This window comes from Corythoichthys intestinalis, chromosome 18, assembly GCF_030265065.1.
Source record: "Corythoichthys intestinalis isolate RoL2023-P3 chromosome 18, ASM3026506v1, whole genome shotgun sequence".
Taxonomy (NCBI): domain Eukaryota; kingdom Metazoa; phylum Chordata; class Actinopteri; order Syngnathiformes; family Syngnathidae; genus Corythoichthys; species Corythoichthys intestinalis.
The window spans coordinates 4,557,154-4,582,080 of NC_080412.1; the positions used below are offsets into that span (position 1 = coordinate 4,557,154).

General features: G+C 38.8%; 2 protein-coding genes and 1 long non-coding RNA gene across 5 annotated transcripts in view; 2 read left to right on the top strand and 1 right to left on the bottom strand.

The window, feature by feature from the left end:
• The window catches only part of LOC130906337 (oocyte zinc finger protein XlCOF6.1-like), a 40,844-nt gene extending 32,019 nt beyond the window's left edge, over positions 1-8,825 (top strand). The window contains exon 2 of the mRNA XM_057820575.1: positions 4,313-8,825. Within this exon, the coding sequence (XP_057676558.1) occupies positions 4,313-5,355 (1,043 nt within the window). The 3' untranslated portion in view covers positions 5,356-8,825. The remainder of the gene's footprint in view (positions 1-4,312) is intronic.
• Positions 8,826-20,558: 11,733 nt separating this feature from the next.
• LOC130906329 (gastrula zinc finger protein XlCGF57.1-like) overlaps positions 20,559-24,927 on the top strand; it is a 91,770-nt gene continuing 87,401 nt past the window's right edge. For 2 of the 3 annotated variants that reach the window (XM_057820545.1, XM_057820543.1), the window contains exon 1: positions 23,479-23,881. In XM_057820545.1, the coding sequence (XP_057676528.1) occupies positions 23,746-23,881 (136 nt within the window). In that variant the 5' untranslated portion in view covers positions 23,479-23,745. Of the gene's footprint in view, positions 20,607-23,478; positions 23,882-24,927 lie in introns of those variants that run through there. The other variant, XM_057820544.1, reaches the window with a different exon arrangement.
• On the bottom strand, positions 21,596-23,448 carry LOC130906340 (uncharacterized). Its single transcript, XR_009061308.1, has 2 exons — positions 23,148-23,448; positions 21,596-22,582 (listed from the first exon to the last, which is right to left on the bottom strand). It is a non-coding gene; the product is annotated as an uncharacterized LOC130906340 (long non-coding RNA).

Consider the following 24,927-nt stretch of genomic DNA (forward strand, 5'->3'; position numbering starts at 1 on the left):
GCCGTATATAAAGAAATGACGCCCCGTTCCAATAGCGTTAATGCCCTGTACTGTTCACTCATGCACAAAAAAAAAAATATATATATATATATATAAAAAATATATATATATATATATACACAGTGCCTTGCAAAAGTATTCGGCCCCCTTGAACCTTGCAACCTTTCGCCACATTTCAGGCTTCAAACAAAGATATAAAATTTTTATTTTTTGTCAAGAATCAACAACAAGTGGGACACAATCGTGAAGTGGAACAAAATTTATTGGATAATTTAAACTTTTTTAACAAATAAAAAACTGAAAAGTGGGGCGTGCAATATTATTTGGCTCCCTTGCGTTAATACTTTGTAGCGCCACCTTTTGCTCCAATTACAGCTGCAAGTCGCTTGGGGTATGTTTCTATCAGTTTTGCACATCGAGAGACTGACATTCTTGCCCGTTCTTTCTTGCAAAACAGCTCGAGCTCAGTGAGGTTGGATGGAGAGTGTTTGTGAACAGCAGTCTTCAGCCCTTTCCACAGATTCTCGTTTGGATTCAGGTCTGGACTTTGACTTGGCCTTTCTAACACCTGGATACATTTATTTTTTAACCATTCCATTGTAGATTTGACTTTATGTTTTGGATCATTGTCCTGTTGGAAGATAAATCTCCGTCCCAGTCTCAGGTCTTGTGCAGATACCAACAGGTTTTCTTCCAGAATGTTCCTGTATTTGGCTGCATCCATCTTCCCGTCAATTTTAACCATTTCCCTGTCCCTGCTGAAGAAAAGCAGGCCCAAACCATGATGCTGCCACCACCATGTTTGACAGTGGGGATGGTGTGTTCAGGGTGATGAGCTGTGTTGCTTTTACGCCAAACATATCGTTTTGCATTGTGGCCAAAAAGTTCAATTTTGGTTTCATCTGACCAGAGCACCTTCTTCCACATGTTTGGTGTGTCTCCCAGGTGGCTTGTGGCAAACTTTAAACGAGACTTTTTATGGATATCTTTGAGGAATGGCTTTCTTCTTGCCACTCTTTCATAAAGGCCAGATTTGTGCAGTCTCCCACCTCAGTTGTAAATCTCTGCAGTTCATCCAGAGTGATCATGGGCCTCTTGGCTGCATCTCTGATCAGTTTTCTCCTTGTTTGAGAAGAAAGTTTGGAAGGACGGCTGGGTCTTGGTAGATTTGCAGTGGTCTGATGCTCCTTCCATTTCAATATGATGGCTTGCACAGTGCTCCTTGAGATGTTTAAAGCTTGGGAAATCTTTTTGTATCCAAATCCGGCTTTAAACTTCTCCACAACAGTATCTCGGACCTGCCTGGTGTGTTCCTTGGTTTTCATAATGCTCTCTGCACTTTAAACAGAACCCTGAGACTATCACAGAGCAGGTGCATTTATACAGAGACTTGATTACACACAGGTGGATTCTATTTATCATCATCGGTCATTGAGGACAACATTGGATCATTCAGAGATCCTCACTGAACTTCTGAAGTGAGTTTGCTGCACTGAAAGTAAAGGGGCCGAATAATATTGCACTCCCCACTTTTCAGTTTATTTGTTAAAAAAGTTTAAATTATCCAATAAATGTTGTTCCACTTCACGATTGTGTCCCACTTGTTGTTGATTCTTGACAAAAAAATTAAATTTCATATCTTTATGTTTGAAGCCTGAAATGTGGCGAAAGGTTGCAAGATTCAAGGGGGCCAAATACTTTTGCAAGGCACTGTATATTTATATACTATCAAATTAAAACGATAATATCTCTAGTTTTCCGGAATCTATCACACGGGCGACGGTACGCACCGTCGTTAATTGCCGTTTTTCCTGTCATGTCTTTCGAGTTCTTCCTATGCTTGTAACACCGTATCAACTCAACACTCGAAGTCAACATTGCTAACCGTAGGTAATTGGCTCGCCATCGATGTTTGTGCCCTATTTTGAATGCAAAATCCACTGATATTTAAATAAGGATTACATTAGCTTGAAAAATCCTTTTAGTACATGACACCCAAGAGAAAACAAAGTAAACTCCTTACCTAAGGGGTTTCGCCATTTCTATAATCTGCCGTCATATGGAAGAGGCAGCAGCCAGCAGGTCGGCAATGGTGTGTCCCGCCCTCCTCTTGAACAATCGCCGTTCTGATTGGTTAGAATTTAGGCTCACATGTTTACCCCGAAATCTATTTGTACATGCTCAGAAAACACTTGTAGATCATTAAAGAAAAAACACCCAAAGAACTATTCACTAGATTGTGTTCTTAACGTCTTTTTTTGACCACGACTTGGAATGATATTTTTGTGTTTGTGTTTTACAACACATTATTTCGATGTACAAGCAGTTTTTTTCGTCTGTGATTAAAAGTGACTTTTGTCTCTGAAAATGCGACAAGGGCGAGACAAAACTCGTCAGGTTGTAATTGGTGGTTTTTAACCTGTAGCAAAGAAAAAACACCCGTAGAACAAAAAAATCACTTGTAAACGGGAAAAAAACACGTGTAGAATTTTTTTGTTTTATTTTACAAGTTAAAATTTGTCATTTTACAAGTTTTTTTTTTTTTAAACTAGGTTACGAGTATCTTTTTTGGCTCATAAAACTCGACAAGAATGTGACAAAACTTGTGCACTTGTAATTGGTAATTTTTAACCCGTAGTGAAGAAAAAACACCCGTAGAACAAAAAAATCACTTGTAAACGGAAAAAAAAAACACTTGTAGAAATTTTTTTTTACATTGTGTTTTTTTCATGTTTATTTCACAACGCAAAATTTGGAAATACAAGTTGTTGTTTTTTTGTTTTACAAGTTAAAATTAGTCATTTTACAGGCATTTTTTTATTTTAAAACTAGATTACGAGGATCTTTTTTGGCTCATAAAACTCGACAAGAATGTGACAAAACGTGTGCACTTGTAATTGGTAATTTTTAACCCGTAGTGAAGAAAAAACACCTGTAGAACAAAAAAAAATACTGGTAAACAGCAAAAAACAACCTGTAGAACAATTTATTCCTTCGAGTTTTTTTCATGGTAGAAATACAAGTGTTTTTTAGTTAAAATTGGTCATTTTACAGGGATAATTTTCATTTTAAAACCTCACTTCTTTTGGCACTATTCTATCTCCGTACTGCTGGTTCAAAACTGTTAGTACAACAGTCTTTTCAAGCTGAACCTTGTGTGTATATTTTCCACAAACAGCGAAATAAGATGAAACATTTTAAACATAGGGTCTATCTGTGGACACTACAAAATATTAAAATAACTATTTTAATTGTATTTAGTATTTATTGTTTAGTTTAAATTATTATTTATATGTTTTTAAAAATAATTCAGACTTATTGTACTTAAAAAGTGTTGAAACTACATAAAATGCACATATTACTTGTATTTTTTGTTTTAAACATATTGTATGGCTCTCACAGAATTACATTTAAAAATATGTGGTGTTCATGGCTCTCTCAGCCAAAAAGGTTCCCGACCCCTGGTCTAATCATTTAGAAATGTTTTATAAACATAATAACAAGTACACTGACATACACAGGCATTGTGCAGTGATAATAGAAAACATTTAGTTACAATCAAATGCTTATATTCAACCAATTGATATTGGACAAACACGTTATTGTATTTTCCAGTGATTCATTGGTTTCAACTGACAAGTTAGCACCGCGCACAACACTGCAGTCAGCCAGTTTTGTTGTTTCTGCGCATGCGCCATTAGAGGATCGATTAGTTTTCCCCGAGACCGACGTGACGGCATTCAACACTTTTGATTCGTAGCCGTAAACTTGAAATAGTCCACAGATAAGATTCCTAGTCGTCGAAAAGTTATATACACGCACCCGCAAAAAAAATTCAACGTCAGAATTTGGTGGTTACAGATACAAATGCCTAAATACGAACACAAATGCGTAAATATGAAAACGAATTTTTTTATATTCGAATGTGTAAATACGAGTACAAAGCTTCCATAAGCCGTGTTTTAATGACCTCATCACAAGAGGACTAAAGTTCTTCTCACAATTCGATTGTAAACTTTCGGTCTTCAAAACATTTCAACCGAAATTGCATTTTTAGCTATTTTTGGCCGACAGTTTTTGGCGCCAAATTTTTCGGACGCAGCTATACGCAAAACAATGTTTCTTGCGGCTCAAAATGAAACCACATATTTTTCCCCACTATTTTTTTTGTGGATACTTTCCAAAACCGCACCATGTTCTGAATCCACGCAACTGCAAGAGATCACTGTACTCGTCTTCTCCAAGTTTTTCAAAAAGGAAAGACGCGGTGGTAGTCTAGAAAAAATATGAATGGTTTTCTTGTGTTTTGCAGGTTTCAGAAAATATATTGGTGCTCAGTGGCAGCAGTCAAAATCTCCTGGCGTGAAAGAGGATGTTGAGCTCCCCCAAATCAAAGAGGAGGAGGAGCCAGAGTCCTGTCAACAGAAGCAACTGCCAATCAAAAAGGAGGAGGAAGAGGAGGAGCATATCACCAGGTCAACTGGTGAGCCCTTGAAGAGTGAAGATAGTCCGAGTGAGGCCAGCAGAGGGGCGGAGGCTCCAAACGGCAGTAGCAGCAACTCAACAGAAGGATTGCAAGCAGACATTTTCATTGTTCCGTCAGACAGAAAAGGGGCCACGTCACACTCCCCTTCCAATGATGATGGCCATAAGACATCACACGGTGACGACAAACTCTGCAAATGCTCTCAGTGTGGGAAAACCTTTGCTAATAAGTATACTTGTCGGACGCATATGAGGAGCCACACTGGTGAAAAACCTTTTTCGTGCTCAGTGTGTGGTCAAGGATTCGCTGAAAAAGGAACCTTAAAAAGACACAAAAGAACCCACACTGGCGAAAAACCTTTTTCCTGCTCAGTTTGTGAGCAAAGATTCAGCCACAAGAGCACCTTAAAACAACACACAAAAAAACACACTGGAGAAAAACCTTTTTCCTGCTCAGTTTGTGGTAAACGATTCAGTTGCAAAAGCACCTTAAAACGACACACAAGAACCCACACTGGCGAAAAACCTTTTTCCTGCTCAGTTTGTGGTCAAAGACTCAGTTGCAAGAGCACCTTGAAACAACACACAAGAACCCACACTGGCGAAAAACCTTTTTCCTGCTTAATTTGTGGTCAAACATTCAGTCAAATGAGCACCTTAAAACGGCACACAAGAACCCACACCGGCGAAAACCCTTTTTCCTGCTCAGTTTGTGGTCAAAAATTCGCTCAGAGGCATCACTTAAAATGCCACACAAGAACCCACACTGGCGAAAAATCTTTTTCCTGCTCAGTTTGTGGTCAAAGATTCGCTCGGAAGGAAGGGATGAAGAGACACGTGTGTGTCGGTGTGAGAAGCAAAGGCCAATGACTGTTTTGCCTGTCATCCATGCTGGCTTCATCAGATTTTGCACACAGGACAATGGCATACCGCAAGCAACACTTCACTTCCACTCTTTAATATTCAAGACATTAGCTACTGTTGCTAAGTAGGCACAAGCCACCGTTTGACCCTAATGAATGAATGGAAATCATGTACGAAGAAGATGTTTACAGAGCTAAACCTACCAATTCTCTCCGAAAATGATGTACCTGGTGCCAAATTCACCTGCAAAGATGTGGAAGAACATAAAATTGTTCAGTTAAAGAGATAGCTTGAGTGTCGAAGGTTGAAAAAGACGAAAAAAAACGAGCCAACCGAAGCATAGCTTTAACTTTTTTATTGACGTGACTGACAATGACATTCTGCTGTTTCAACAAGCTATCCTTTACCACCAGCCCTGTCTTTCTTACATATTATATCCTCTGGTTGTCCTACGTCTCTTCCCGTTCTTGGGGGTTAGGGTTAGTTAGCTTTGTGTAGCGATCGCAAATGCTACTGACCTGACTGTCTCAGGAATTTAAAATATTGTGTATTCTAATTTCCTGAGACAGTCCTGTATATATACACAGGACTGTCTCAAAAAATTAGAATATTGTGTATTCTAATTTCCTGAGACAGTCCAGTATATATATGTGTAACAGAAACGGTAACAGTGGCAGTCAGATACCATTGTAATTCTTTTCAGGTCATTCATTGTCAGACAGAAGCAGTACGGCACAACGTTACACTAAAAAAATAAGTTAAAAATATAAAAATGGCTTACCTCTTTGTCCTCTTAAAGACCATGGCAACCCAACAAAATGTTTACTGCATATGAAATGTGAATGGATTCACCGAACTGGTGTTAAAGTCCGCGCAGGTTGATTCGGTCTTCACATTTTTTCCTCCCGAGGTCTTAGTTTCCAGAAACGTATGAAGAAAACATCCTTCATGTGTCGTAATGTCTAGAGTCGTTTCTACAAGTTCCAAAAATGCAATGCGTTCGTTTTTGAAAGATTACCGGAGAAAAGTAGCACAAATTACGTTGTTTCTATGCGAGGGCGGGTCTATAATGTCCCACTTCGGCTTTACTTCGCCTTTACGATGCGACGTCACGGTCTAAAAATAGCATGCGTGCGGTACGCCATTGTATTCCGTAGAATCCTGTTGAGGATTGGCACTTTTGGTGCCTCGCTTGATGTGCATCCACCCTATTGCCTAAACCTCAGCTGATTGAACTCTCCATTCCAGTACACGATTTAGCTGAATGGGCGGAGCTGTGCAACACACCTGTGACGCATAAGGAGCGCTCATTATTTAAAGACTCCTGTGTGTGCGCAAGTGTCAGACTTCTGTTTACTTTGTTTTTTGCCTTTTCTGGCTATCGACGCCTTTCCATTGGTTCTCTCGCTGACCCTGTTCATGCCTCTTTTTGTTTGTACTTTTTTTCACATGTTCTGGTGTGCTCCCTTGGTTTTTTGGTAATGACGTAATTTTCTGAATATAACGCTCACTTTTTCCCCCCAAAATCAACTCGTAAAATCAGGGTGCACATTATACACGGGTACAGGGATGGAGACAGAAATATATATATATTATATATATAAATATATATATATATACACACAGGGGCGCCGTATAGGGGGGAAAAGTGGTACTGATTCTAAGGGCCCATGGCCTGAGGGGGCCCACAAAGAAAATTAGAGCATTAGGTAATCGTTTGCAAATTTAAATATTAATCATTATAATTTTAAAAGGTATAAAACGAAGGGTTTCTTTTTCTTGTTTTGTTTTTGGCAAAAAGTAAACATCCAGAGAGCATATGTATTGCCAGCAACCCCCCCCCCCTCCCCCCCGCGTATTTTCATTAATTGGTTTCGTCCGCCCTTCCTTTGATCAGACCGCGCGCAGGCTGAGCAGCGGTGCACATTTACACCAGTCAATGACTCTGAGTACTGTGCGTGCGGTAGGCTACATCAAAAATGTTTTCAAAACAGAAATCAGACTATCAAAAGAGGAAAGAAAATAAAGCAAAGCAGGAGAGTGGTAGAAAAGGCCAACAGGATGTGAAAAAGTACTTCACAAAGGAAGGTTGGTGTAAATTGTGTCAGTGTAGTGCTGAAAATTAACCTGTTATTTTAGCTCACGCGACGTCTATTAGAAAACTCAGAAGCAGGTCCCAGCTCACTCCGTAAGAAATACGGGATTTTCCCGACCTCAGTGAGCGACATTGACCAATTCAAGAACATGAATTCCAAATAATGACGGCATTTTTTGGTATCATACAGATGTTGAAAGTTGGTGTGGATTTTTTTTTTAATCTGGTTAAATCCAGTTTGTCAAGAATTTATTGAATTTAGTTTGTCATCAATTAAATTTAGTTAGTTAACAAGGAAGGGACCTGGCTTCGGAGCTGTAGCCTATAGTGGAGATTGTAAGTTTTCAAATGGGGCTAAGCCTACTCCATAATGAAATACTGTAATTGTTTGCGAGCTAGTGTTTGCTCCACTTTTAGCTTACATTTAATTAGTACAGCAGGTTAACCCTTTCGCAAGCTCTCCACACCAAAACAGTTGTCTCTGCCCTCGCCTGTTGTAATAGGCACAAGCACAACTCCTCTTGCTGCGTCTGGCTCAGCAGCCCTGTCTCCTGACACCCTTTATGAGCCAGCCTCATCTTTACTCCCAACTGAAGGAGGTGAGGAATCAACTTGAACACTGCCACACCACACATAAAATATCAGTGGCTAAGAGACAAATAGTAATAAGTAATAATAATTAATAATAATAATTATTATTATTAATCAATGATACATAATTAATAATTAAATTAAGATACTAGAATTATATAGAAGATATTGTTATATTTGTCATTTTATGTACACTACAGAGCCAGGACCATCTTCAGTAAGACACCTGAACTCTGTGTATACTGCTACATTCCCCCCTAACTTGTCCTCTCTTGGTCTCCTGAATTTAATTTTTAAGATGCAGCTGCAAAGCATTTTTGGAGAAGTGTGCATCGCTTTACGAATATTTTGCACACTCCCCGTAACGGTTGCAGGCGGCGAGAGAGCTTTTAGTAAGCTAAAACTCATAAAAAATTATATGAGGTCCACTATGTGTCAGGACAGGCTTTCTAGTCTTGCCATGTTGTCCATTGAATGTCAGTTGGCTAGGAAGCTAGACTTTAATGATTTGATCACTGACTTTGCTATCAAGAAGGCTCGCCGCTGGGCTCTTGGTGACTAAGGCTGAGCAACCTGCAATCTGCTCGCTTTGTTTGTAATTGTGAGTGTGATTGCTTGTGTGTGTGTGTGTGTGTTTGTATGTGTGGTGTTCGCTTTGTTTGTTATATCATTCTAAAGATTGTTTTTTTGATTGGCGTTAATGTATGCTGTAGTATTGTTAGAATAAAAGTTTTGTTTTAACTTAAGTCATTCATTGTGGTATTTGAGAATATTTCTAATAAAAATATATTTAGATCGTAAAAGATGGGCTTCAGTACATTTCTTAAAGATGATATCAGTCTATTCATTATTGCTCTGTACGCTGTATGTTTACATAAATATATTTTCATCTTAAATTAATGCAGAAAATGCACAAATTAGTGTGTAAAGATTCACCAGAATGCAGGAAATTACGTAGTTGATACTCTAAATGTTTGTGTGTGTCCCGGCACTGGTGGTGGGGCCCAAAGTGATATCTTTTCATGGGGCCCAAAATCCCTGGCAGCGCCCCTGTATATACATCAAGACCGATTTTTTTTTTAATTGGCACGGCCATGTTGTGTTGAAGAAAACGTATGCGGCGATCCGTTGCCAACCATTATGGTATGACGACACCATTTTGTTTCGGTAATACTTCACTCTGATTGGTAGAATGATTTCGTCTGTGTTAAATTCTGCTTTTTTCACTGTTCATAAAGCACAGAATTTAGTTTCTTGAACTCATTTGAGTCAATGTTTATTGCGGTATAACACAGACTTCCTGTGTCCGTCAACTAAATTGTCCCTCGGGAAACTCAAACCCAAATAACAATAGTTCCTCTTGTTACAGTCTACAGCGATGCGCTCTTTCCGATTTCCGACTTCAGTCCTCGCTTTTATTTTACCGTATAAATCCATGGAAGAAACATTTATTCATCATGATGAAACGAGCAAGTTATACAGCAGCCTTTAAAAGAAGAGTCACATCTGTTTTGTTTTCTCCAGGATTCTGGTAAGTTGGAGAAGTTGTCAGATCATATTATTACCGTACATATTGTCAGTTTACGGTAATGTTTTGAACTACCAATGTGCTATGCTTGGGCTGTGTTTCACCAGTCAGTAAAATGACATTTCTGTATCTGTACACGAGCTCTGTTTTCTTTTATTCTATTTATTGGTGCTAAAATTAGGGTGCGCGTTTTACACGGGTACAGTAATTTCCCCTAGAGTTTACAAGTAAATTTGGGGTGCGTGTTATACACGGGTGCGCCTTATATTCGGGAAATTACGGTAAGTTCTACACAAACTTCGTCTATGTTGAAGAAGCCAAATTATAAGGCTCGCCGTTTCATTACAAAATTAAGTGGCATTATTCATATCATACTCTTCCTTTCAAATTACACTTTTCACATTTAATATTTGAAACGGCAGACCCCAAGTTCCAAAAAATACCAAATTCATTCAAAATACTGTCATCAAATAAATATGAAAAATTAGAATATATTGTCACTTGTTTATTTTTATTCATTATTAATACCTTTTTTATATTCAGTCCACTGCATTTAAATGTACTTTTCATATTTTATCCTAGTGTTCGTTGAAATGAAATTGTATCTGCTTACAATGTCAGATTTTTTTTTTAATAATGGTATTTATAGATTTATTTATGGTATTTGGTAAACATTTTTTTGCGTCAGCACAACTTCGTCTACATGAACTGTTATTATTATAAGTATAGTATCGTAATATGGAGCCCCTAATGCAGTACTTCTCAAATAGTGGGGCGCGCCGCGCAGAGCGATGCCAGGGGGGGGCGCATGTGACCTCGGGGAACATGTTTTTTTTTTTCAAGAGAGTCTGGCTGCAGCCCGCCTCTCTCAGTCCCCTGCGCCGCTCGTCTCAGTGCCGAACCCGCAGACAGGAAATGACGCAATATCGCAGCTCTCAGACCGGAAATGACATCATAAAGCCGCGCTCGCCCTCCGCAAAACCGGAACAGCAACTTGTGTCAATTTAAACGTAATGACTACTTTACTTTTCACACGTCTTTTTTTTTTGTTTTGTTTCGGCATCACTCATTAATTATGATTGAAATAACACTTTATTTACGTACTCCATCAATTGATATAGTGAAAAACGTGAGATTAACTCTTTAGGCGTGCGCAATCACTGTCAAGCACCCAGGCACATAAAAATTAAAATACACTTCAATGCAATCAAGGTTTATTAGTACTGAAAAATCGCCCGTGATCCGAGAGGGTGATCCCGCACAGTGTGTGCTGTAGTTAGTCAATTGTCAAATTTACTTCGACAGTGAAGAAATATTAGGAATTGATGTTATATTTAAAATATTTGCATTTTAAAAAGGGGACACATTAATATGCTGTAGCTTAATAACAATTTCATCTGGCAAAAAAAAATATATATATATATATATTGTTTCTTATTTTACCTTTTGCCATGTAAAACCATTAATGAGTGTGCAACTATTTCAACTGCTCCAAGTAATGGTGCTTTATTTCAAACATTCATTCATTCATCATCAGAAATGACAACATTGCTGTAAAGTGCTATACTTTTATTTTTTTCATTGTCTTATTGAAGATACAGTATATTAGATCGTTTCTCTGGTCCACATCTCTTTGTCTTGTACCCCCTCAGTGATGGTATCATATTTCCTTTTCTTCAACCTGAAGACTGGTGGCACTTCACCCTGCAGGAGGGCTTTTGCCTCATTTGTCCAATGGGCAAACACTTTCCCGTGGCTCACATACGTGAAAAAAAAAAAAAACAGAAATAAGTACAGTATTCCAAAATTTCCAACAAAGAAGGTGCTGTGTTATGTCATTTCAACAGTTTCAAAGACTTACCACCCAAGTTCAAAATTTTCCATCAACAATATGCACCACCACTTCCTCAGAGTTGGCATATCAGTCTTACAAAAATGAAAAACGTGTTAATACAGAATAACCACAACGAGATTGTGTAGCACAATTGTAATGATTCGGTGAACTTCACTTACGATGTTAAAATCAAAGGGAGCGTCCAGAACACCGTACAAAGCATACTACAAAAGGATAAATGAATAAATATCACACAAGACAAAATTAGGCAATTAAACTCACCTACCATCAACATGAAGATGCCACAGTCATTCCCATATGGCTGTCCCGGGAAACCCTAACGAAAGAATTTAGCTAAATCACCTCCTTGAAGTTTTGATACAATAAATAAGGAAACTTTTACAACTACCTGTATATCTGTTCCAATTATCTCTGTCCAAGTCCCTGCATTAATAGACTGGCAAAGGTTTCTGCATTTGAAAATAAAGCTCCATATTAAATACAGTAGTTAAACAATTACAAACGTTTTTCATGCAAACACAGCACACCAAACAGTCAAATGACTCATGCAAACCAAACATTCTCCATTTCAGCAGGCTTTTTATAGTGCCATTTTATAAATTCTGCTTCACATTACTGTATGAATCATTTGGAATGCAATTCTGTTTTAAATGAAGGGACACCATAAAAAGACTGGAACACAGGAATACCCTCTAAGAAAAACCAAACCAAGCTTTTCCGGAATGTCATGGAAATGCCATGCAGATAAGAACGGATATTGAATTTTGTCAGTGACCTCAAAAGCTCCCTCATCTCGCCAAATCCTAATTTTGTGTATGTACATTTGGAGTCTAGAAAGACTATGTCTCTCTGTAATGGCTTCAAAACCTATATAGTAGAGGTGTGCAAAATTTCCGATTCTTAGATTATTCGCGATTCGGCCGTGGAAGATTCGAGAACAATTCACAAACATCCAAATTCCGATTATTGAAATATGCCAAGTAAAGCGGAAGTACAACACACTCAGCGCGCCGCGCGGGCTTCGGGACAGAACGGAGCGGGAGTAGCTAAACATTATGCTTCTCATTAACCGGCCCCTCGGGTAATGCCAACACTCAACTCACGGCTCTAGCTCATCTCATGCCACGAGATTAAAAAACACAACAACATTCCTTCTTTAAAAATGCAAAATCAACTGATATTGAAATTGGGATTACATTTGCTTGAAAAATCATTTTAGTACATGACACACAAGAGAAAACAAAGTAAACTCCTTACCTAAGGGGTTTCGCCATTTCTATCATCTGCCATCATATGGAAGTGGAAGCAGAAGCCAGCAGGTCGGCAATGGTGTGTCCCGCCCTCCTCCTGAACAATCGCCGTTCTGATTGGTCAGAATTTTGGCTCACATGCTTACCCCGAAATTTAGTTGTACATGCTCAGAAAACACTTGAAGATCATTAAAGAAAAAACACCCGAAGAACTATTCACTAGATTGTGTTCTTAACGTCTTCTTTTGACCACGACTTGGAATGATATTTTTGTGTTTGTTTTTTTTTACAACAGATTATTTCGATGTACAAGTAGATTTTTTCATTTTTGGTTACAAGTGACTTTTGTCTCTGAAAATGCGACAAGGGGGAGACAAAACTCGCGAGGTTGTAAGCAAAGAAAAAACACCTGTAGAACAAAAAAAAATCACTTGTAAATGGAAAAAAAAAACACTTGTAGAATTTTTTTTATATTGTGTTTTTTTTCATGTTTATTTCACAACGCAAAATTTGGAAATACAAGTTTTTTTTTTTTTGTTATACAAGTTAAAATTAGTCAAATGTACAGGTATGTTTTTATTTTAAGACTAGGTTACGAGTATCTTTTTTGGCCCATAAAACTCGACAAGAATGTGACAAAACTTGTGCACTTGTAATTGGTAATTTTTAACCCGTAGTGATGAAAAATCACCTGTAGAACAAAAAAAATCACTTGTAATTGGAAAAAAAACAACACTTGTAGAATTTATTTTTTACATTGTGTTTTTTTCATGTTTATTTCACAACGCAAATTTTGGAAATACAAGTTGGGTTTTTTTTGTTTTACAAGTTAAAATTAGTCTTTTTACAGGTATGTTTTTATTTTAAAACTAGGTTACGAGTATCTTTTTTGGCTCATAAAACTCGACAAGAATGTGACAAAACTTGTGTACTTGTAATTGGTAATTTTTAACCCGTAGCTAAGAAAAAACACCCGTAGAACAAAAAAATCACTTGTAATTGGAAAAAAACACTTGTAGAATTTATTTTTTACATTATGTTTTTTTCATGTTTATTTCACAACGCAAAATTTGGAAATACAAGTTGGTTGTTTTTGTTTTACAAGTTAAAATTAGTCATTTTACAGGTATGTTTTTATTTTAAAACTAGGTTACGAGTATCTTTTTTGGCTCATAAAACTCGACAAGAATGTGACAAAACTTGTGCACTTGTAATTGCTAATTTTTAACCCGTAGTGAAGAAAAAAAACCTGTAGAACAAAAAAAATCACTTGTAATTGGAAAAAAAACACTTGTACAATTTATTTTTTACATCGTGTTTTTTTCATGTTTATTACACAATGCAAAATTTGGAAATACAAGTGTTTTTTAGTTAAAATTGGTCATTTTACAGGTATAATTTTCATTTTACAACCTCACTTCTTTTGGCACTATTCTATCTCCATAGAACTACACCTCCCATGATCCTTATAGAGCCTACCCACGTACCACGTGCTCGCTGTATGGTTCCGCCCACTTGTCCGTCAAAACATAGTGTTAACCTGTTACGGCTACGCACATTTCTCCTATTTACGGCGTGTTTTTCTGCTCCTTAACATTAATAATCAAAATGGTGAAGGCGTGAGTGGCTGTTGGTTGCACTAACAGAGAAGATGGAAGGAGAGACTTGAAGTTTTACCGTATTCCGAGGGATCCAAAGAGGAGAGCGAAATGGACGGCTGCAATTCGACGTGAAAACTGGACACCAAAAAATCACCACAGACTATGTAGTAGTCATTTTATATCCGGTAAGATGCATTTAATATATATTTAGAGGGTTTTGGCCTGACAACCACAATTAAGATCATTGCTAGGCTAATCGCCGACAACATACGATGTAGTACGACATAGTTTCAAATTCAAGATGTTTGTGACTTCCCTTTCTTCCACCATCGTTATTTTTTTGAATAATATTTAGCTGGTACCAAGTGAAAGAAACTGGCCTCGTCTATGGGGCTGACAAATAACCACAATTAAGATCATTGCTAGGCTAATCACCGACAACATACGACGTAGTACGACATAGTTTCAAATTCAAGATGTTTGTGACTTCCCTTTCTTCCACCATCGTTATTTTTTGAATAATATTTAGCTGGTACCAAGTGAAAGAAACTGGCCTCGTCTACGGGGCTGACAAATAACCACAATTAAGATCATTGCTAGGCTAATCGCCGACAACATACACGTATGTATGTAGTGAGTGCTATCGCTAAACCATATAAACATTAAAAGCCCTAGCTCCATTGACAAATGACATGAAATACATTAGACTTGACAGTGGATGTTAGCAAGAACAAAAGATTTTGAATTGAAAATTTCGTAACTCAACTTCCGAGCACAAGATTCCTGCCGAATTTTCGTGTACGAGGACCTGTTTCACCCAACCAGCAACGTAGCATTTATAAGCCTCCAAGCTCTTAAAGTTTTTCAAACTTTCGTGAGAATAGGCTGATTTTGTGTGGACAAGATAGTTGTAAATATCAGGGTCAGGCAGAGACGGTGAAGGCAGCCGGTCAAAAATCATCGATCTAGGCATCAAATATGGATCTGGCGACTGTATAGAACGAAGCTTTTCCACATAACGCCTTTTATGCAACAGATCCAGTGAGTTTGCGGCATCAGAAAGCACCGGGTCTTCCATGAAATGCATTTTAAATTCCGCCATCAATTGAAAACAATGCTAATACAGAGTCAAAATGACGGACAAGTGGGCGGAACCATACAGCGAGCACGTGGTACGTGGGTAGGCTCTTTTGACCCTACTCACCTACGTCACAAAATGGGCGTGTCGCTGTTTCCGGCCGCCATATTGTACCTCTTTTTCAGACCTATTCTCATTGTTTTCAATTAGTCGAGCAAGTTATAGAGCAATTCATGGAAGCCCCGGTGTTATCTGACGCTGTAAACTCATTGGATCCGTTGCATAAAAGGCGTTACGTGGAAAAGCTTCAGTTTATCCATTCGCCAGATCCGTATTTGATGCCTAAATCGATGTTTTTCGACCCGCTGGCTTCGCCTGACATCTGATATCCTGATATTTACAACTATCTTGTCCACACAAAATCAGCCTATTCTCACGAAAGTTTGAAAAACTTTAAGAGCTTGGAGGCTTATAAATGCTACGTTGCTGGTTGGGTGAAACAGGTCCCCGTACACGAAAATTCGGCAGGAATCTTGCAGGCATGAAAATGGGTCAGGGGTTAAAAAGGTGAGAAGGGTGTGGAGGAAATATGTTCCGGCATTCTGCCAAAATGTCCTCCGTCGGCGAAACATGAGGCGAATTTGACAATTTAAATTTTTCACATAAGGCTTAATATTCAAATTAGCAGGGGTTTAATAAGTTGAAGGAGTTGATTTCAACCACCATTGACTCGCGCTCTCACTCCGAAGCCCTGAAACTATCAAATAACTGGCAAACTGCACAGAATTTGTTCAAATCAACTCCAGTGACTAATTGAACCCAGGCTAACTCAAAGATTAAGCCTAATGTAAAAAATTCTGAACTTCCCCTTTAAAGTATAGCCCATTGAATGTGACCATTAAAATGTTGTCTATAAAAGTTTTAGAGCAATAAAACAACAAAAATGAATGAAATGAATAAGAATCCTTCAAAGTATTTCATAATGGGTCCAAATTATTTTTCGAACAGATCCTGTGACTATAGCACCTGAGAGACAGCCGTTTGCTTTGCTTAGCCAAAACTACAGCTGAGGAGGCAAGATGGATATTTAGAATTTCTTTAAACCTAAGCTTTCAAAACCCTCAACAACAACTGAGCTTGAACAGAGGATTGAGCACGAGCAGTATCAAAAAGTCCTGGCTGTCTTGTTACCTGTTGTGCTGTAATTCCAGGTGGTGCTTGAATTGGATGCTTTAGCGGTCAACAGTCTTTTAGAGCCAGCGCAAGGAGATATTTTTGTCATCTTTACTGGACAAAAATGTGAAGTAATGGCTGTGTTTCCAGTGTGCAAATGCAGCCGTTTGTAGTATATCTCCTGCCTATTTAATTGCATCCTGGCGAGATAGCAAGGCTATGTTGTTTTGACCGCAAATTCCCAGCGCTCACGGCTCACGCATCATGGTAAAACACGTCACCTGTTTTTTTTCCATACCCGATTAGAAAATGTGACACGTGCTGTCACTCCCATGACTACAGTATTCTTCATTATACATACATTATGGGGCAATAACAAAATAGTAACGCACAGGCATCAAGGAAAGTAACTTTAATCAGATTACGGATTTAGAAAAATGAACGCGTTAGATTGCTCTTTACTGAAAGAAAGTAATCAGATTACTGTTACGCATTACTCACATAACGCGTTACTGACAACACTGCTTTTATATTACCATTAAATACACAAGCTTGACGCTAACTTAACGGGAGCTATTTTTTTCACTAGAGATTTGGCTAGCTCTGGCAGTATTCAATGCAAGCTGGAACGAACGGCAGTAACTTGTCATAACGCAAAATATGAAAACGATTGAAACCATTACTCACCAAATTCAATATGCTGGCAAATGCATTCATCTAAAAAAAATTGGGAGTGAGACCTCTCCTCTTCCAGCGAACGTGATTTTGTACTTAGAACAAGATCATCTGTCGCAATTAACGATCTTTGACGCTCTTTTCTCCCCCCTGCATTCAAACTTGTTTCTCTCTCAGCGGCTGTGATTAACCTCAATGAAGTTGCTCTCCTTGCTAAGCCTTGCCTATCATTCTGCTTTGTAAGTTTTTAGTAACTTTGTGTATTGAATTTGAAAGGAAAATGTGTGGGGTTTTTTTTTTGGCGAACTTTTTCATGAAGCTAAACTGTTGAAGCTACTCACACTTGGAAAAATACGATTGTACAACGTTTTAAATGTATTCATTTGGTATATTTCAGTTGCCACGATGTGAGAGATTAATAAATTGCAGAGAAGTACGCCTTGCGTTTAGAGTGCTTGTTTTTGGGTTTGCTGGAATAGCGTCACTGACACACGCAGCATCAAACAGGGGAAAGAGTAAGCGCTGCCGCGCCAAGCCACTTCTGGCTGCATTTTTGACACATGAAAAATAACGATTACGTACTACTGTATGACGAAAAATTTTAGTGGTTTTGTAACTGCGACGTTTTAATAGCATGATAAACCGTGAAGGTAACCGGCACATGCCTGCACCCGACCCCCCCCCCCCTTTAAAATTTTCTCCTCGGATCTACACGATTCACGTAGGTCATCCTTTTTTACTTCAAAACGGCAAATTTCGCCGAAAAGGTGAGAGATTTTCATGCCTGATCTTGTGCTCGGAAGGTGAGTTACGAAATTTTCAATTCAAAATCTTTTGTTCTTGCTAACATCCACTGTCAAGTCTAATGTATTTCATGTCATTTGTCAATGGAGCTAGGGCTTTTAATGTTTATATGGTTTAGCGATAGCACTCTGACTACATACATACGTGTATGTTGTCGGCGATTAGCCTAGCAATGATCTTAATTGTGGTTGTCAGCCCAAAACCCTCTAAATATATATTAAATGCATCTTACCAGATATAAAATGACTACTACATAATCTGCGGTAGTCGTTTGGAGCCCAGTTTTCTCGTCGAATAGGGAATGGGACGTACTACGTCATTGTTTGGACCCGCCTCCATGCTGGCAATATAATTCACTTCCGGGCCGGCAGAGTCAATGCGGATTGTAACGTGTGGTAGTGCTAAGCTAACTCTTTCGGTGTTTTAGAAAGAAAATATGGGTGCTTATTGTTGCGTTACCGGGTGCAACAGCGTCTCCTACGACAAAAAAAGGGGTTAGGAAAAATGGACTCACTTTTCACCGTTTTCCTGCATGGAGGACCAAATATCAGATCACGAAGGTACGACGGATGGCTGGATTGCAGCGGTTCGTCGGAAAAGCATTTCTTATGATCATATTTCTGCTGGAATGAGAGTGTATTCCCCTCATCTCTACTCTTGTAAGTTGAACGATTTATCCGTTTTGGTTTCAATACGTTTTTTGTTTTTTTCTTTACTGTTGTGTAAATCTGCCTCGGTAGCAATGCTAACCTACTCCTCCTCATCACCTACCTGTTGTGTTACTAGGAAAACCTGCATATGAAATGCTGACAACACATCCCGATTGGTCACCATATCTCTTCTTGGGTTATTCTGAGGTCAAGCGCACAACATCGGAGCGTTGAGAGGTTGGAAAGGCGAAGAGTGCACGCTGAAACTTCAGTTTGCTCTGCTCTTACAAACACGATCCCAAGTGTTATGAAAAGTCAATAAAATATGAATACCAAAACATGACTTGAACAACTTCTTGACAAACTGTAACTGCTTGTTGTTTACTTCAGGTCTTCATAATAAACAGGTGTAATAATTACAAAGTCAGGTGACTTAATTTTGTTATTCTATTTGGAATATGCATTGACAATTTTTGGACAGTGTTGTAGACAAGAACTGGGACTGATAAGTTGCAATAGATTTATTTCAAGTAATGCAATTTCTCCAATACGATATTTGAATTGACAGTTTAAAATCTTTAAATTAGTGCAAACAAGGCCCACCCTCTGACGGTGGCAGCAAATATTATATAATTATAAGTAATACACAAATACAAGATCACAATAAACGTGTCTTTGTCAAAGCAGTTTAAAACACTATTTACTGGCCTTGGGTAAATTGCCAGACAGGATAAATATGTGCTTTAAAGTTCTTGCATTTCCATTTTAAGTATTGCAAGTACTAGTCTCCAACACAGTATTTGAACTGACAGTTTAAAATCCTTTTAGTACAAAATGGCCCACACTCTGGCAGGGGGCAGCAAATATTATAATACATAATACATTATAAAAAGCTATATACTATATAAATACAAGATCACAACAAAACCTGTATTTTTCAAAGCAGTTAAAAAACATCCAGTGGCCTTAGGTAAATAAAGGTGTATAAATATGTACTTTACAGTTCTTGCATTTCTATTTTAGGTATTGCAACTTTTCCAACACTATTTGAATTGACAGTCTAAAGTCTACATAAGTGCAAATAAGAATATTATAATTTAAAAATAATAATAGAATATATAAATTCAACATTACAATGAAAGGTGTCTTTGTCAAAGTGGTTAAAAAAAATTAAAAAAAAACGTCACTGGCCATAGTTAAATAGCCAGGCAGAATAAATATGTGCATTAAAGTTCTTGCATTTTCACAAGTTAAAAGCCCGCAGTTCATCGACGAGAAGGGCAGACCCAGATGGCGTCTGCTGCAGGGGCTTGTTTGAGTCCGACACAGGACAAATGGAACCACTCCATTGAACAAATTTTCTATGTCAAATGATCCAAGAAGAGAGATGGTGACCAATCGGGATGTGTTGTCAGCAGGTTTACCTAGGAACACAACAGGTAGGGGAGTCGTAGTAGGCGAGCATTGCTACCGAGGCAAATTTACACAACGGTGTAAAAAAACAAAAACGTATTGAAATCAAAAGTGGATAAATCGTTCAACTTACAAGAGTAGAGATGACAGGAACACACTCTCATTCCAGCAGAAATATGATCATAAGAAATGCTTTTCCGACGAACCGCTGCAATCCAGCCATCCGTCGTACCTTCGTGATCTGATATTTGGTCCTCCATGCAGGAAAACGGTGAAAAGTGAGTCCATTTTTCCTCACCCCTTTTTTTGTCGTAGGAGACGCTGTTGCACCCGGTAACGCAACAATAAAGCACTCATATTTTCTTTCTAAAACACCGAAAGAGTTAGCTTAGCACTATCACACGTTACAATCCGCATTGACTCTGCCGGCCCGGAAGTGAATTATATTGCCAGCATGGAGGCGGGTCCAAACAATGACGTAGTACGTCCCATTCCCTATTGTAGCAGTCAATGTCGGTCTCCTCTTCGGGTCTCTCGGAATACGGTAAAAATTCAAGTCTCTCCGTCTATCTTCTCTGTTTTTGCAACTGACCGCCACACACGACTTCACCGTTTTGATTATTAATGTTAACGAGCAGAAAAACACGCCATAATAGGAGGAATTTACGAAGCGCTAATGCATTAACATGACTAGTATCCGGACATCATGGCGCGGGGGCGTGGCTCTGACGTCACGTGAGTAGGGTCTATAGGCGAAATGATAACGCTACGATCCCACTGTTGATTTTTCTTCCCCCCACATGTCAAAATATAGATTGTTATATAAAAGTAACATTTTTATTCTTAAAGGGAAGTTGTAATTTGAGCTGGTTTTGTTTTTTATTATTAAAATAGGCGGGTTTTATGGTGTGATTGGGCTGGAAAGAGACTGTCTTTCCCATCATGCAATCCTGGTCGGAAATCGGTTGTTGTCACCTACGTCATCACGACCACCTGAGCCGCCATCTTTCGTGTATCTCAGTGACCTGGACTACATCCGCCGCAGTCACGTTTGTTTTGTTGACAATTTTGCGTGTAAGCAGCCACGCGAATGTCACATCAAAATGGAAAAAAGCCAGAAGAACGACAAGACTCCTTATGTGGAGAAGCTTGAAAAGGAAGCGTGAGATCGGCATTTGTCAATTATGACGTCAGTTGTGGTGCCTCTGCTGTGGTTGGAGACCAAAGATGACATGTTTGCGTGTGATAATGAGAACTGCCCCATGATTATTTAACCTGTGTTGGTCTACACAGCATGACACAGCTAAAGACGTGTTGGTTCTGCTCTCTGTGCTCCACTTAAGTTAGTGGTGGTTGGTAGTTTGTGATTTGTTTTAACTGACAATTTGGCAACATTAAAAGTACCTGGCCAAAGTAGTAAACTGTCGTCCTTTGTATAAAAATTATGCGTGTGTGTGTGTGTATATATATATATATATATGTAAAAATACAGTATTGATACAAATGCTGTACTTACAAAGAATAGGATTCAAGATGACTTAATGTTTTATTAAATACAAGTCACAACAAAATACAAAATATCAATAACAGCTAAGTTTGAAAGGCTGAAATGGTTAGCATAGTAAATGGTATAACAGTACAAACTACACAACAGTTGGGCAAAGGTTTGTAAGGGCACCACATACATAAACAATCTTATCCAACAATGTGCAATCTTCGCCGTCACATGGCAGAACCAAGTTAATAGGTATAGTTCCTATTAGGATCTTACACTTCTGGCAAAGATTACCAATTACCCATTCAACATGGCAGCGACCTTTTGTGAACGCAGGGAGTTTGACCTCAGCACATAACATACCCACATGTTCTTGAATATCAAAGCCTCTGACAGTCAAGACAATGTCCCCGGGCAAAAGGTTATTAAAAAAGCACTGTTCAAGGTGATATGTTTGTCACTTGTGCGACCACCCCAACCTTTTGACATCAAACAAATTCCCCCCTTTGGTGTGATTCCAATTAGGTATTTCACGGTGTAGTTATGCTTGTAACTAGAAAACATTTGCGCACGCGCCTTAAGATTTGATGGTTTCTCTGTAAAAATTTTTTAAAAAATCAATAATCACTGCAACTCTGCGTCTGAAGGACTCAACAAACTCGTGAGGCATTGTTTTATAGAGTGTTTCTCTGTTGGGCCAAACAATTGCTCGTCTGAAGTCAGCATGTAAAAAGGGCACCATGTCATTGAACACTCAATACACAGTCTTACGGGAAACATAGAATATGTGTGCAATGTGTAGTGCAGGCAGGTCCAAACGCAGGCGCATGAAGGTCAGAAGGAGAATCTAAAGGGCGCTGAAGGCTCCTCCTGTAGCTCACCAACGTCTTCCTCCATCCTCAATTTCTCATGCCTAACTCGTCTAGAAGAGCGGTCCACGTTGGTGGGCTGAACACATGTGTGTCCCAGGCGTAAGGATGGTGCCCAGTCAGGGTCTGCATCATTTATTTCATGTGCTGGTTTTCCTGAAATTACAAAAGTCGTATCAGTCATACAACAGGTTAACATTAGTTACTTAAAATGGATTTTAAAGCTTTGTAGTGTGTCTAAACTGGTGGGAACTGCCCTCATATGGCACTGATTTGTATGCAACAGACTTTTTTATTTATGTATTTATTTATTTATTTTTACAAGTTTAACTGATCATTAGGCATAACAAACAAGCAGAAGATTCTTCTGGTGATTTAGTAGATCTGTAGTCTCCTCCACAGAGTGCTTGGTCAAGCATATCAGTAGCCTAAGCGGGAGGTAAATATAGCATTTTTTTCTAACACATCTCCCATACTTATTCATTGTGTGCTGTTACATCTTCATTACTACCCTTACTTTGTTACCTTTAAACTTTTTTTGTGTACTAGTACCATATGGTGAACGCCTGTTGCTTATGCACAGTTAGCCAGTAGGGCTACAGTTAGCCTCTCTTCGACACTAGCGTGGTTAGCCAAAGTAAACAACACAACCACACGCCATAAGCGTTTAAATGCAGTCAGTATCAGCATTCGAAGAACATTAACACTTCCAGTTACTTACCTTTATGGAAATGTAAGGAACAGCCCCGACATGTTTTCAGTTGATGAATGAAAAGTGATGGCCTTCTCACCGTTGCAACCATTCGAAGTCTCTTGGTCAACTCATCTGGGTTCCATATCTTCTCTTCCCGGCGGGAATGCTAACAAAAAACCTATCCCATTCTTTTTGCATTCGTTTCTATCATGGGACCTAGAATGGCAGTCTTTCACACAACACGAGTGTACCATTTTCAACGATTACCACGCAGAATGGATGCCTAGCAAAGGATAACGTCGCGGGCTTGTTGTTGTTCTGCAATACACGAAAACCCACAATGCATTGCGCCAGAAACGTCACGAGACAAGAACCGATGAAAAAGACTGGCCGAGATGGAGCGTTTTTGTCTTTGTGCGCGTATTTCCTCTTTTTCAGTCACTTAACTAAATCGAAGTTTTGACGACGTGTCGGGCATTAGCTACATTACGGACGCAAACATCAGTCTTAAAGTCTCGGCACTCGTTGAAGTTTTGCTGCCTACTTTAGCTTAGCCTAGCTGGCCACTGGCCGCTAACAAAGCGGTGAGGCATATCGTCAGGCATTTAGAAATCAAGTGGGGAATATGTTTGCGAGAACTACACCCGCTGCAGAAAAGTTCCAAGAGGATCTTTGTGGAGTGAAAGAGGAGCCCCCACGTCCCCAAGATTCGACAGTGAGCAAAAAAATGCCCGCAAAGGTTGTTCTTCCCAGATTCGAAGGTTGGTTCACTTTCGATGATAATGTATACTGTACACCAGTGCTCCCCAAGCTTTTTGCGCTACGGACCAGTGTGAAGTGGGCCTTATTTTCCTGGACCAGGTGTTCGGAGATTTTGGCAGAACACCGGCAATGTTTAGCAGAAAAGAAAATATAAAATAAACACGAAGGGGCTGAATACGGACATTAAGTGCAAGGAAAATGTAGCTCTCAACCTTTTCTTTTTAACAGCGGCCTCTTCTAAAACTAGACGAGGTCGCAGGTGTTATGCCACCCACGAGGTATGATGCTCTCAGTGCATTCGGATTTATTGCCTCGTTTGCTAGCTTTTAGCCACATATTATGCTGAATGGACACTGTTGTAGGCTTCTCTTCTGGCTCTTTCCCCGTAAAAAAGCTGTCCAAAGACGTCGTCGCCAGCAGCTCACACAGCCAAGAGCAGCTGACGTTACCGTTTACATTGCAGGGTTAGGGCAAAATTGTTTCACTTCATGACAAATGAAAATTTATTAACATCTTTTTTTGCTGATAAGAACCATGAAAAGATCGATTTGCAAAGTTTCATTCTGCCTGCGAACACTTGATTTTCCTGGATTTTTTTAAAAAACAATTTGAGGGCTATATCATTCGGGAAATAGACAATAGGTGGTCCATTTATAGTCAAAGTCAAAATATGAAGGATTTCCTTATTTGTAAAACTGATTCTAAAACACAAGATACCTTTTTATTCTAGTAGTAATAGTCAGAGAAAAAAGTCAAACTATTACTACAAGAATAAATGTCGAAAGCATATTGTGGTTTAGAAGGTATGCAAAGTGCATAGCGGCTTACAGCTACATTACCCTGACATAGTAACACAACTAGTTTTCTGGTAGTAATAATACAACTTTAATCTAGTCGTTCTTTTTTAAATTTTTTTATTTGACCCTAATACTCTGCCGTACTATATCACCACAACAATAATAGTCCTTCTTATAACGGACCCTTGTCCGTTGACAACTTTTATTTTTCCAAAATACTCATCTGAAATTACAACCAGTGACGCCGG